We start from the raw sequence: 15,486 nt of genomic DNA on the forward strand, positions 1-15,486 counted from the left end.
GTAGCTTCTGAAATAGAAAACTATAGTGGGAGAATGATATATAAAGAATATACCAAAAATCCAAAACAGTACCACATTATCATACACTAAGGAATTTAAATGTCAGTGACCTTTAGTTAAAAAAGTCGGCTGCCAACCTTCATAAAGTTAGTGCCATGTAATGAGTGTATGAAAATTTAAGGCACAGGGGCATCCCCATTTATTTCCTTAGTTACTTCAGTACTGAAAGTTACTAAGGTGTGCCATTATCAGGATCCTCTCAGGGGCTCAGATCTTTAGTCATTCTTTTTTTAATTTTTTTTTCTTTTTTGAGACAGGGTTTTGCTCTTGTTGCCCAGGCTAGAGTACAGTGGCACCATCTCAGCTCACTGCAACCTCTGCCTCCCGGGTTCAAGTGATTCTCCTGTCTCAGCCTCCTGAATAGCTGGGATTACAGGCACTGCCACCATGCCCAGCTGATTTTTGTATTTCTGGTAGAGACAGGGTTTCACCATGTTGGCCAGGCTGGTCTCAAACTCCTGACCTCAGGTGATCCGCCTGCCTCTGCCTCTCAAAGTGCTGGGATTGGGGAGTGGGCCACCATGCCCGGCCCAGGATCTCTTGTATGCTGATTTTTGTATCTTGAAGTCCATGCTCAATGAATTAGAGAATCAGAATTTGTTTTAATACTGAAAGTCAACTGAAAGATATAAAGACTGATACACAAGTCTGCTCTTAGGAAATCCTGCATGCCACTAAACGTCTTATATGTTAGATATCGTGTTGCTGAAGGATTTCGGCAAATTGTTAGCAAATTAAAAGGTAATGAAGGAGTGCCCCCTGATATTTCAAACCTGCTTTGTTCTAGACTATAAAGTAATGGAGATAATGAAACTAATGGAGGAATGGAGAAGTGAAGTCACATTCACTGGCCATATGTAATGGAATGATCTAGGTATTTTAACATAAGTTATGTCTTTTAATTTTACTTCAATTTTGTACAGTAGAATGATGTCTGTTTTACAGCCGAAGGAACTGAGATCCTGAAGGTTTAAGGAGGTTGCATGAAAATGACACAACTAAGTGATACAGGCCAAGACATATCTAACTCCAAAGTCTAAGCCGTTCATTCTGGATAGAATCTGAATGTTAAATCATCTAACCTATATTTTAGACCTGTAGGCGCCACTGAGGGAAACACAAGAAATGACATGGTGAGACTACCATAGGTGTTAAAGTGCAGGTCTAACTACACATGGAAGGAGAGCTAGCAGTTGTAAGATTTCTCACCCTATTCTGCATCAAACACAAGGAGGAAGAAGGTGGGATTTAAAATAAGCCAGCTGAAGTACAATTCTGTCAAAGGTAAACTGCAGGTGTTTACTGGGTAGGAACTGTGACTGGCTGACTAACCTATCCAGCAGCTGAATGGAATGGCTTATTTTGTGTAAATGAAGTCAGTAGTATTTTCGAAGTTTCCAATAAATGCCCAGCAGTAGAAAATGAAAAAGCATGGAATGAAAGGACGGTCCTTAAATATAACCATCTCCAGAAAATAACCCTTTTTTTTTTTTTTGAGACGGAGTCTCGCTCTGTGGCCGCAGGCTGGAATACAGTAGCACAATCTTGGCCCACTGCAAGCTCTGCCTCGCGGGCTTCACCCCGTTCTTCTGCCTCAACCTCCCGATTAGCTGGCATTACAGGCGCCCGCCACCACGCCTGGCTAATTTTTTGTATTTCTAGTAGAGACAGGGTTTCACGGTGTTAGCCAGGATGGTCTCAATCTCCTGACCTCGTGGTCCGCCCACTTCGGCCTCCCAAAGTGGTGGGATTACAGGCGTGAGCCACCGTGCCTGGCCACCCGTGTCTTTTTTAGACAGTAATGTTTTTAATGCCCTGTTAGAATCAGACTGATATTTAATACTCTGTAAGGCATACTTACATACATTCTGCTCTTTGCCATTAAGTTGTTAACTCCTTGGAACAGTGGCCTTTCTGTCCACATCTGTAGTCCTTACTACAACCCTCATAGCCCTTCTGTTTAGTAGGTTCTCAATGAGTTTGGAATGAATGACTGATTCTAATTAACTGAATGACCTAGAAGTTTGGATGAATGACACATTCTAGGGGGTCCAGCATAGTGAAGTTCCTCCTATCTTCTTGAATAAAAATGGTCCTGTGTTTGTGGAGAAGGTCATTCTTTGTATACCAGCGTGTAGCAGATCCAATGCAAAGGAGTGATCCCCCCTCATATCCTTTAGCCAGCCAGATAGAGACAGCCTGTATTCCCTATTCTATTTTTTTTCCACCTGAGTTAGACATCTACTTCATATGGTCTTGAAATGAGGTTTTTTACTTTACTTGCCTTCTCTAGGTAGTAATGGGTATGTATAAGTCCTAACCCGTTGAAACCATGCTGAATTAAAACAAATGCTGTAAGTCTGTTCTAATTTAAGTTAATAGTTCTGAAACAAAATCCAGTGAAAACCAGAGTTCAGGGTATAAATGTACAGTTTTTTTCTCATTGTGATATTTTCCTAAAAGGATACAAAGTTCTTCTAATTGTCCCCTAAGTGCCTCCTCTTGATTTCTAGCAATCAGTTGCTTTATCAGATTGCAAGATATTCACTCTGTGCAAGGCATGGGTTTCACTTGGGCCTTACATCTAAGGAGTGTAGCCCAAGACACAATGGACCCCAGTATGTTCTCTCAACGCTCTTCAGTACAGGAGGCACCATAGGCCCCCTCAGACTCTCTCATGCTCAGCTTCCCTAGAGAGGGTTAGAAGCACACAATAAAACAAGACTAATAATAAGAAGCTTCAAAATTTCTCAACCTCAGTTTTAAATCTTAAGTTGAAAATAAAAGAAAAAAATTTCCTCAGTCATTCTAATTCTGATGGTAATCTCGAAGTTCTCCTGAGAAATATACCACCCAGCTTGGGAAGCTACAGCTGTTGATGTAGGTTTTTGGTTTTGTTCTGTTTGTTTGCCCACGGCCAGGGTTATGCATGAAAACTATGATGATATTTCTTTGAGTAGCCCACTGATTGAATAGACTTGGTCACGGGGTGAGTGCAGTTGAAAAATATAGTGCTTCTAAAATGGTATGTATTTCTCTGATGAGGTTATAAAGAAACAAAACAAAACTTTGGTGGTCCCTTTCCTATTTCTTAATCAAGTACAATAGAAAACATTGTTCTGATATGCATAAAGCAAATGCTAACAATGTCTACAAGGACTCCTTTATTATAGACCTTGAAAATTATTATAACAGTAAATGTTAAACTACCAAATAACCAGGCAGTAGAAACTTCATCTGCTGGGATGAAGGGTAGGTGCCAGCTGCAAATGCGGTTAGAAGCATATGTTTTTCTTGCCTAATCAGTTGTTTTAATAATACCCTCTCTCCTTGCCTTACCAAAGGATAAACCACTTAAAACCCTCTCCCATGAAGATTTCTGAGACAATCCTAGTACATTATCATTTCACTGTCCTCATGGCACTTAGAACACAGATTTGTGAATACTTTAAACTAACTTTAGTAATATACTCTTACCACTTGTTTTCTATATCTTGATATCTTACAATTTTCCCTAACTAAAATGTAAGTTCCTTGAATTCAAGGTTATTGACCTAAAGTAGTTTTAATTATACTTCTTCCTATGCAATCACGCAATCACATGGTAAGAGTTTAAAAAGTGCTTGCTAAACAAATGTAAGCTTCTAATGGATGTCTTCAAGGGGGGTTTAATACATGTCCGTGGTGGGCTTAACTTCTGGGATTCATTCCAATGTATTTTATTTGGTTTAATGTTTTCGGAGTGAAGAATTATAGCTTTGTTGGTTTTATAAAATGGTACATACTCTTTAAATAAACCAAAGCATAAATATAAAAATAAAGTTTGAATAATAACCGCACATCTTTTCATCCAAAATAATTATCTCCAGTGCATTATAAACGTTATTTGACATTTCTTACTGTGTATCTATAGCCAGAGATATTAGAAAACCTGTATTACACCATTTTAATTAAAAGTACAAAATTTAATTAATTTTATATTAAATAATAAAAAAGTAAAAGTAAAAAACAAAATTGTTAAATATTGCCACAAAAAAGTTTTCTCCAGAGTTATCACAAATATGAGAAACTGAAATAAGAATGATTACCTTTTTAACTACTCATTTCAACTTTGGACAATATATTATAAAAAGATAGGGAAATAATTACACTACAGAGCTTCCTACCTGCGTGTTTTTGTTACAATATTTTTTGAATATCGAAGTTGATAACATTTATGTTCTATTTGTTTAACCATAATTCCTATAGTTCATTAACCCTGGTACTATATTTTAATGGACTCAGTGCTCCATGTAGACTTTTTACACAATTTCTTCATTTATGAAGACTACATTGATTCATGTTGTATATTGATTAGATTTTGCCCTCTGATAGATATTTTTCCCATTAGATTTTATTCCTTGGAAGCTGATTTTTCTTCTCTGAGCGCCACTTAATTTAATTTCATTTTAGAGACATAGTTTCGCTCTGATGTGCAAGCTGAAGTGCAATGATACCATCATAGCTTACTGCAGCCTCAAACTCCTGAGCTCAAGAAATCCTTCTGCCTCATCTTCCCAAGTAACTGGGACTACAGGCATGCGCCATTATGCTAGTGTGTGTGTGTTTGTTTGTTTGTTTGTTTGTTTTAGATACAGGGTCTTGCTGTTTTTCAGGCTAGTCTGGATCTCCTGGCCTCAAACAGTCCTCCCACCTCAGACTTTTGAGTAGCTAGGATTACAAGCGTGAGCCACTACACCTAGCAGACCTGTTTGTCAGAATCGTTCCTCTCTAATTTCTTGAGATCATGAGGAGCTCTTTGGTTTAGAACTCTGTGTTTGAGCAGTGCTTCTTGTCTGCCTGGTCTGCCTTTTGCGTGTGCTTCTCTATGTGAGTGTGTCTGTGTCGCTGTGTGTGCACACTTCATGCATAATCCTCGTATGGGCTCCCTTCTGGGAAATGTGAGTCCGGAAGCCAGCAGACTACCCAGTGATCAACAAGTGTTCTGGAGCCTGCAACTTTCACAGGTTGGTGGTCTTCGAACTCCCTGTGGCCAAATAGAGAATTTCCCTCACCCTAGTGGAACACATTCCCCATGATTTTTATCATGAGATCAGTCGGGTGTCTTCTTGTATAGCATAGACTGTGGCAATGTAGCAATTGTTGCTTCTTTTCTCTTTTGCCCTACCTCAGACCCTCTAGGCCAAGTGTCTGGGAATTAAATGCTAAAATGACTACATCTTTTTTCCTTCTCTGGGTACTGTTGGGAGATATGAGGTACCAACTTTAATGAGATAAGACAATCATATATAATTGGATTGTTCTTAAGCCAATTAAGAGTACACGTGTAAGGATAATTAAAATGGAATTAAACATCCTTTGTGGCAAGAAATTTAGTTCATCTTCTCTGTCTTTGTTCAAAAATCATAAAACATATTTTTGCTTAGGTGGACATCTTTGAAATAGTTCTTCTTTTGACTTTGTCGTAAAAGACTATGTGCCTCTCTGAAGCGTCTTTATTCTGATATTCTTAAACATTTCGAACCATACTAAATAATAGCAGTGTAAGTTCCTATTTCTCACATTGCTCATAACATGTTTCAGAAGTAGAAAATAAAAAGTTTTACATTTTTCTCAGTTTTCTAATGTTTCCTCCAATCAGAGTCACTCTCAATAAATGACCTCAACTCTGTTACATGAGAATATTTATGCCATTTAATAAGAATTAAGCAAAATTTTTTTCATATATATGTATTTTTTAACATTTTTGCCTCTAGGTTTGGCCTTTGTCTCTACTTCTGAGAAGAGAAGCTTCTTCCTAATTCTGGTGTAAGGTTTTTATTGTGAAATATTTCAAACATATAGAAAAATACACATGCTAGTAGAACAGACACCTGCGTACCCGACATCTCAACTCAACAAATATTAGATTTTTTTGAATAGAAACAACTTGTAAAATTTTATGTATTTGTGAGATTGGCTAGTACAGTCTCTCTCATATTGTCCTGCTTCTCTTTCTTTTGTGATAAATGTTATATTATTTTTATAAAGTCAGTTGAAGAGGTTTTTTTCTTTTTTTCTGAAATATGTATGTAATGAAATAGGGAGTTCCAGAGTCAAGAAAGTAAGTCTCCCTCCCCACATACAATTTATCTTTAGAGCCGTTTATAATTTGTATAATTTGTGCTTTGTGTATTTGTGGGAAAGAGGGCACAAATTCAGTTTTTAAAAAGTTTTTACACATTTATCTTTCTCTTTTCAGGTTAAATTTGGAAATGTATAAAACTTAAAATAATTTGTCTTCAATGACATTGCAAAGAGTCATAATAATATGCTTTTTAAAATCTACTTTTAATTATAATTACATCTACCTTTAAATATGTACTCTATCAAGTATTGTGTCCTTACCTTTCATTCCTCTTCACATTTGTTTATACCATCTCAGGCCAGAGATGTCTTTTAAGAGCTTAATAAAAAATATTTTTTATTGTTGATGGTTTTCATTATTGTTTTCTGTTTAATGAATGTCTGCTTTTTTCTTTTCATCTTTCCTTCTTTCTAATTATTCTTTAGTTCATTCATTAACTTCATTATTTTTACATGTAAACTTTTAATTTTCAGTTTTTTTTCTACCCTCTAATATATGCAGTTTACCTTGAAAATCAGTTGAGTGGCATTTTAAAAAATTTGGTACCATTAAAAATTCAAATACTTTATAATTTCCGTTACAGTTTTTTTTTTTTTTTCTGTAACGTGTAAAGTACATACAAGTGTGCTTTTGAATGTCTAAACATATAATGGACGTGTGGGGTATTAGATAATTGATACCTTTGTAATATGGTACTGTATTTAATTTCTTTTGGGGCAGAAAGATGAGGCTTTAGATTATTCTTCAGTATCTGTTGAGACTCACTGGACAGTTGTGTTATGTTTTGTTTTCTTGTTGCTTTTGAATGCTGGGGAAAAAACTCCTTTCTCTAATGGCTCAGTACAATACCCTGTGTTAAATTTGTTGGTTCAAGATTGATTATTGAGTTGTAAAAGTCCTCTGTAACCTTAAGACAATTTTTTTTTGATCCAATCTATCAGGTTTTGGTAATACATGTTAAGACTTTCTGGTAACATTATGTGATGTTAATTTCTTTGTTATTACCTGAGTTTGACATTTTGAGGCTGTGCTATTTAAATGAATGTAGGTTCAAGGTCACTATATATTTGCAGTAGATTAATCCTTATACACTTAGGGAATGATCTTTCTCATCCCTAATAATATATTTTTTTACCTTTGTTTATCTGGTCTGGTGTTAGTATTGCAGTTGGCTTTTTTGTTGTTTTGAATTTCTGATTAGTAGTTTTTAGTTTATTGTTCATTTTCTAATTATTATTCTTTCCATATAATTTTTATTTTAAGTGTATTTCTTCTAAGCAGCAAGTAAATGGATGTTATTTTTAAAATCTAATGTGAAAATCCAGCTACCTTTATTGTGATTGTTTTGTGCTTAATTTTATTTAATTTTTTCCTCCTTTTCTGCCTTCCATTTGATTGAGTTTTTCCATCTATCCATTTATTTGGAAATTATAATTCTTTTTTTTTCTTCCAATAGCTATATACAGTTTTAACAAAATAAAGAACTAGTTCATATGGCTGTTCCCAAAGCATATCAGAGTTTTATAGTGCTCTCATTTCAATTACATCTTACCATGTTGCATATAGTTATTGTGAAGTATTTTATTTCCACTTTGTTTGATTCCTCCATAAGTCATTAGTATTATTTTTTACAATGAATGTTTGTTTGGATTTACTCATGTCTATTATTAGTCTCTTTGCTTATCCTTGCCTCTGCAACCATTGCATTTCTTCTTTGATAAAATTTCTTTATTTGTTAAGAACATACACTAGTGATTATTTTAGCAAGATTCTCTAAGGGATAGAGTTTCGGTTTAGGATACCAAAAACATTCTTATAATTGCCATCATTGTCATTTTTTAGAGACATAGTTATAAATGAAATTCTAAATTGACACAATTTCTCTTGCCCTTTTGAAGAGATTTAACTGTCTTCTTTATTGATTTATTGATAATATTTCTGTTCATCTCATTGTAATTTCTTGGAGATAATCAAGTTTTTGTTAAAAATGGTTTTAAGATATTCCTTTTATTATTGATGTTTGGAGATTTCAACACTAGATGGAGGAATGGGTATTTATCTCTCTTGAGATTTGGTATGTAGCTTTTATTTAAGAACTTTAATCATTATTTCAATTCTGAAAAATATTTAGCTATTCAAATATTGCCTCTCTGCAATCTATTTTTTTAAAATTCAGAACCTTCTATAAATATGCATTTTGACTTCTTATTACATTCTTTGTATTTCTTCCCTATCACATTTTGACTCATCATTTTTACACTACCCTCTAATTATTTCCTTAAGTTTGTATCTTACTCAATAATTTTTTTCTCCACTGAAACATTTTTAAATGTCTTAATTAAATTTGTATTTCTAGAAGTATTATTTGGTTCTCTTTAAAGGTTGACTGTTTTTTATTATAGTATCCTATTTTTTCATAATTAAAAAAATTCACTCTTTTATCTTTAGTTATTTAAAACAAGGATTGGCAAACTGTTTCCGTCAAGGGCCAGTGAGTAAATGCTGTAGGCTTTACAGGCCAGATGATTTCTGTAACAACTCTTCAGCTCCACATTGTAGTGCAAAAGCAGACATACACAATATATAAACAATTGGACATGATGTTGTTCTAGTAAAACTTTATTTGGTAAAACAAGCGTTGGACCAGATAGAAATCATGAGCCATAACTTTTCTGACCTCTGATTTAAAACACACTCTTTATAATCACATTCAAGTAGTTATCGTAGCTCAAGTAATGGAATGATAATTCTTCTGTCTGTGTTTGATGCCTCAGTTGATTGTCCCTTATAGTATGTTATTTTCTTGTGTGTCATGATTTTGAGATGTGAACTCTACATTCAGCTTTCTGTTGGAGGTCAGTGTGCCTTGAGTTGTGGAATTATCCTGCAGAGCATATTTGCATTTCAGACATAGTGGCTAATTTATTTTTATTTTTTATTTTTTGAGAGTTTCACTCTGTCATTGAGGTTGAGTGCAGTGGCACAATCATGGCTCACTGCACTCCTACCTCCTGGGCTTAAGCGATCCTCCCACCTCAGATTCTGGGGTAGCTGGGAACACAGGTGCATGCCACTACACCTAGCTAATTTTTTAAAAATATTTTTTGTGGAGATGTGGTCTCACCATTTTGCCCAAACAGGCCTTAAACTCCTGAGTTCAAACAAGACTCAAAGTGATGGGATTATAAGCTTGAACCACTGCGCCCAACCTAATTTTTTTTTTAAAAAAATGCTTTTTAAATTATCACCCGTGGAAATGCCTTAAATAGGAACCTTCTGAAATAATCCAGTGCTTAGCGCATTGCCTGACACATGAGGAACACACAGCTATTTTTGCTATAATTATCCCTATTAAAATTAACAGTACTGTTGTTTCTGTTATCACTAATCCTAGGTCTTATAGAACTTACATGAATGGTAGTTGTTACTGTTCATGCATTTGGAGTTTTTGAAAACTCTGATTAACTGGAAACTCATAACTAATTTTTTTTTTATTGGAACCTGGTGCTACTTTGAGCTAAAAATATAGAAGATATTGAGTGAAGTATACATTATGAACTAAAGATAACTGAAGCCAGACAGAAACATAATGGAAGAAGCTTTGGGAATTTCTCTTCTGAAATACCATTTGTAAAAGGGATAGAAAAAAACATATAATTGAATATACATGTTCACTAGATATACATGGCTGTATTTGTGTGTACGTACATACACATTTCCCTCTACCTGTAGTAAATTCATGCCTCTTGCTTGTTCATCACAGGGCACTTGAAATGGACCAAAGCTGAGGACATTGACATAGAAACCCCAGGATCTATTCTTGTCAACACTAACTTGAGGGCATTAATAAATAAACATACGTTTGCTTCTTTACCTCAGCATTTTCAACAATACCTCCTGCTTTTGCTCCCAGAAGTGGATAGGCAGGTAAGTAGAAGTTTTAGACATTTGATATCAGCCACTAGTTACATAATGATGAAGAGGCAGGGCTGTTATCAAAGATGACATATACAGATATAGTATATTTCTGTAATTTATGTGTATCTATTTATTGCTGTCATTAGCTTATTTAATCTGCTAAAACAGAACCATTTTTATTCTTAATAGTGAGCCAATTCACATTTTAAAATACGGTACATTGTGGTAAAGTGAAAACTATAAACTTACATTGGAAAGGGAAAACAAAGAAATCAAGCATTCCATTATCAAATAAATCTTTAGAGTAGCTGCTCCTTTGCCCAGAGGGAATATTGAAATGCAGCAATAAAAAGCCAGGGTTTCTAAGAAATTATGTAAATGTTTTCATCCTCAACTATTTCCAAAAGGCATTTAAAATTTATGTTTGCAATTGCTCTCTGAGAGTCTTATCAGTATGAATATGATTGCCTATAAATAATCACCTTTTACCATTTTTAAAATATATCTGGAAATGCTTTAAGTGTATTTTTATATTTTTGAAAAGCTTCTAAAATAAGGAAATACAAATATAGATGCATAATAGCAGGCATCAATCATCTTTTAAGGCTGTTTGCTTAGGAAGGAAAAGGAAAAAAATTTCATCACATAAACTTTTATTAAATTTCACAAAATTTATTAACTGCTGTCTATGAAACATTCCCTTATGATTCTTATTTCAGTAAATTCTGAAACTGTGTATCATTTTCAATTGATGGACTTAATGCATGTATATTTATGAATTTGTGTCTTGAGATGATAGGTACATCCATGAATTGAAGTGGACAAAATTCATTCAATATTTCCATATTACTTTGAATAAGTTTTCTTAGCTTTTTATTTGATTCTGTTTTCTACTGACTTACCCATCTTCTTTCATACATATTTAAATATGATAAGCAACATATATGTATCTCTTTGGTGGTGATTATTGTTCATATTTGGAAAGAGATTATTTTGATTTTGGGTACATTTTCATTTCAATAGGAGATTTTTCTCTTTCAACAACATTACTTAATATCTACCCTGAATATGATATGTTCTGGGTGCTTTGGAGTAATAGCAAGAAAGTAAATGCTTATTGAATGAGTGATTAAATGCACTGTAGTTGGATACATAAACTGTGTTTGTAAATAACCAAAATATGAGTTAGAAACAGGTAAGCTTGAGGGGAAAAGTACAAAGTATATTGCACTTTTATATGCAGAAGGGAAATATCAGAGTCAAATTTAAAATTCTTGAATTGGGCCTTGAGATACAGAGGTAGAATTTGAATTAAATGAATGGAAAAGTGCCAAGTGAGAGTCCAAGGGTACAAAATCAAAAGCTAATTTGGTGGAAGTCTGGATTGTAGGAAGAATGGTGCAAGTGATTTTGGAAGGACAGATTGGAAGTTGACTTTGGAATGTTGCTTGAATATGAAGCTGAGGAGTCTGAATGGTGTTCTCCCTGCATCTGTAATACAAAGCCATTGAGGGATTTTGAATGGAGCTATGATGTAATAAGACCATTACTTTTTAAGGAAATTATTCTAACAGTACTGAAAGAGAATGACAGGCATGGGAAACATGAAAGTAGAATAGTTTTAAAGGAATTTTAGTTGTTCCCAAAAGGTATAATGAGGGCTTGATTTTGGAGGATTGAGTTGAAATTAAAGAGGAGGAGAAAAATGCAGCTGTCATCATCCTTATCCTCATTCTCCTTCACCACCTCATCCTCCAGTAGTAACAATTTTACATTTTGTCAGATAACACTTGAAGCAGGTATAGGAAGGAGCCACTGATGACTCTTCAGTTACAAGCTTGTGTGACTTAGAATTTAGGGGTTAGAAACTTTTGGGGGAGAGATCTGATTTATTAGCTTATACAACAACTTCCTCCACTTCAACACAGGTGTAGTTTACAAATCTGTCTCCAGCTTCAGAAATAAGGTTTGGCATCTACAGCTGTGTTAGTCCATTTGCATTGTTATAAGAATGCCTGAGGCTGGGTAATTTACAAAGAAAAAAGATTTATTTGGCTCATGGTTTTGCAGGCTATACACAAAGCATACTGTTGGCATCTGCTGATGAGGACCTCCGGAAGCTTATTCTCATGGTGGAAGGTGAAGTCATGTCATATGGCAGGGAAGGGAGCAAGAGAGAGAGGAAGGAAGTGCCAGACTCTTGTAAACAACCAGATCTCTCTTGAACTCACAGAGGGAGAAGTAACTCACTGCTATGAGGACAGCACCAAGACATTCATGAGAGATGTGCCCCCAGGAGCCAAACACCTCCCACTAGGCCCACCCCCAGTATTGGAGGTCACATTTCAACATGAGGCTTGGAGGGGACACAACCCCCAAAACATACCAACAGTGTACTCGATACATATTTTTGTAATGATGAATGAACGGATTGTCCTAGTTTTAGTAAAATATTGGTGGCCAGAGTCTAAGCCTAATATTTTCTTCAACCTCTAGCAGTTTGTGTTACTCAGCTTTTTCTAGTCGCTGTGAGAAATATAATTGAATAAGGCACGATGCTCGTCCTTGAATAACACTTAGTCCATTGAGAAACTTATTTTATTCAAAAAATATTTACTGAGCATATATTGTGTGCTGTATGCAGGAATGGATCTTGTGGAGGATACAAGAATAAATCTTGTGGAAGAATAACAGAAGGGAGGAAAACAACTTCATATGGAAATGTAATACTCTGTTCACTACTAGAAAAGAAGTTTAATAAATGGATAAGTGTTTTACCAAGTTTAGTATAAAACCAGTTAGAATCTCATAAATGTCATAATAGAAGTATAAAGAAAGTGTTTTGAAGATGTAGAGGATGAAGAAGTTTAATCTGAGTGTAGTACTGGAGAAGATTTTTATAGTAGAGAGGATGCTTAAGTTGAACCTTAAAGGACTGGTAGGTGTTTCTTAAGTAGAGCCAAAGAAAAGTGAATTTTACAAAGGAAAGGCCTGCTATTTACAAAGACATATTGCTTGTGTGTTCCAGAAGATTTAGTATCTCCGTATGACTGGAGCCACCTAAAGGAGAAAATGGGGGGCTATTCTGCTGAAGGGGAATATGGTCTACAACCTTGATGGCCTGATTGTAGGCTAAACTCTTTGAACTTTTTATGACACCAGTAGGTACCATCAAAAACTTGTCAAATGGGAAATGACATGCAAGAAATAGTTTAAACATGTATTCTCATGCCTGGGCATAGGAGAAGGGAAGAGAATCCAAAGGATACATAAAATGCAGTCCTTATTTTCTTTTTTGGGAGCAAGTATCTCTGTGAATGATGGGTTGGACAGCAAAAAGATAAGACACAGACAGGCTGGTTAGGAGACAGTTGCAGTAGTTGAGGTATGAGATAAATGTTTGACCTTGGTGTTGGAGTTGGAAATGGAAGGAATGAATTCCAGACATATTTTCTACCAGGATGAATAGGAATAAATGACAGCTATAAAATGGGATTGTTAAAGATCTAGAAGGCAACTAGAGATTTTTTCTAGAGTGACTTAAGAAAGACAAGCTCTGTGGGCCTGTCAGCATTTTATAGCAAGAAATTTAGAGCTAGTATGCTCTTTCTGTCAAAGGTGGACTCAACCTTCTTTTCTAGCAGAAAGGGATAGGTGACTTGGTACAACAAACTAGCAAAACTGCTGCTGTTTTAGTCTAACTTATTGCAAATGTCCAAATGAAGATGAACACCATTATTTCATGGCCATAATGAGTGGAGATGGCATGGGAATGGGAATTTGATTACATAGATTTATTAGAGCCAGTGGAAGGTCCTACAATTATGGGAAATACCTAAAATTTCAATTATGTCTTCACATAGTTTACAAAATCTGAAACTCTTCGCTTTCTTGTTTTCCTCCTTTGACTACCCCAAGTTTCTCCTGTTTTCTAGTATGAAGTAGTCCTAAAAGGACCTCCTGCTCTGGACCCATGTGAAACGGGTTCATTCCAGTATTACATCCTCAAAATATGGGAACTGAGTTTCACATTTATCTTGACAATGCCGGCTGTTAAGGCAGTCTTTCTGAGTGTTTTGTTTTCCTATATTTGTACTTCTCATTCTGTTTTTTAAAGTTCTGTTTATCTTAGATTATATTTTAAATTTACCCCAGTTTTATCACATTGCTGTATCTAGTTTTATACTTAAGTTTATTCTTCATACATTATACTGCAAGTAAAAGAAAGTCCAACTCAAAGATTTTTAAGTCATGAAAGGACATTTATTGGCTCAGTTAATTAGAAGATGGAAGTTTGAGTGGGCTTCTTCTTGTTGGTCCTAGGTCTCAGTTATTATTGAAGGTCCATTTAATTATTTAAATAAATACTTCCTAAAATCTTCTGCCTTGCTGATATTTTCTAAACCCAAATCTCTTTGTGTAGGATGGCTACCTGAATCAAGATGTGAGCACTTGCCTCAGTGCATGGGGAGAATACTAGTATTTCAAGCAAAAGACCTAAGATTCACACTATTGGTACCATTTAGATCCATGATCATTTCTTAAACAATGACTGTAGCCAAGGGAATGGAATATACAAATTGGCCTAAACCAAATATGCCTGTCCTTGGAGCTTAGAGAGTGTGTTCATCATCTCCTGAAGTAAAATGGTGCACTTATGGTAGAGGTCAGAGATACTGTAAAAATCTGTTTTTTACAAGTTTTACCAGGGGATGTGTGGGTTGGGGTAGATGCTTGGTAGGCAATTAACAGCACCTGTTGAAGAGGAGTCGAAATTAAGTTTTATTTTTGACATGTTGGATTGAAATGCTTCCACTATTTGAAATGTCCAGAAAGTCATTATGTATGCAGGTTTTAAGACAGTAGAAGATGGAGTTAATGATAATATATTCATAGATTATTGTGTCTGCTATGGGATTTGATGAGATTGGGAGATAGCATAGTCATCACAGGGAATTACATGTATTTGTGGAGAGTGTGGATAAGAACGAGGATGGGAAAGAGCCAGAGAATAGATAGAAAATAACAAATCCATGAGAGATCATCAATGTGTCAATCATATACAAGCAATAGTGTCAAATGTACAAAGGGAAGTCACTGGAGACTAAGTAAGATATCTTTCATTTGTTCCTTCACACCCACACTTCAGTCTTTGTGCTGCTTTTCTCCAGAAGGCTAGCCTGTATGTGGACTACTGCATCAGAAGGGCCTGTGCCCTCCATCATCTTTTTCAAAAAAATGTTGAAATAATCATAAACTTTTAGAAAATGTGAAGGCATTTGAGAATAAGTTTATTTATTTTTTATTTGAGAATAAGTCTGCAGCCAGATGATCCAGTGTCACTTTCTCTCCCAATATATGATGACTTGAAAGGTGTATTT

The 15,486-nt window shown here is 35.2% G+C and overlaps 1 protein-coding gene across 1 annotated transcript in view; it reads left to right on the forward strand.

The window, feature by feature from the left end:
- Positions 1–15,486, forward strand: part of ASXL3 (ASXL transcriptional regulator 3) — a 174,499-nt gene that overhangs the window by 95,798 nt on the left and 63,215 nt on the right. The window contains exon 8 of the mRNA XM_025365211.1: positions 9,951–10,114. Within this exon, the coding sequence (XP_025220996.1) occupies positions 9,951–10,114 (164 nt within the window). The remainder of the gene's footprint in view (positions 1–9,950; positions 10,115–15,486) is intronic.

Source organism: Theropithecus gelada, chromosome 18 (assembly GCF_003255815.1).
Source record: "Theropithecus gelada isolate Dixy chromosome 18, Tgel_1.0, whole genome shotgun sequence".
Lineage (NCBI taxonomy): Eukaryota > Metazoa > Chordata > Mammalia > Primates > Cercopithecidae > Theropithecus > Theropithecus gelada.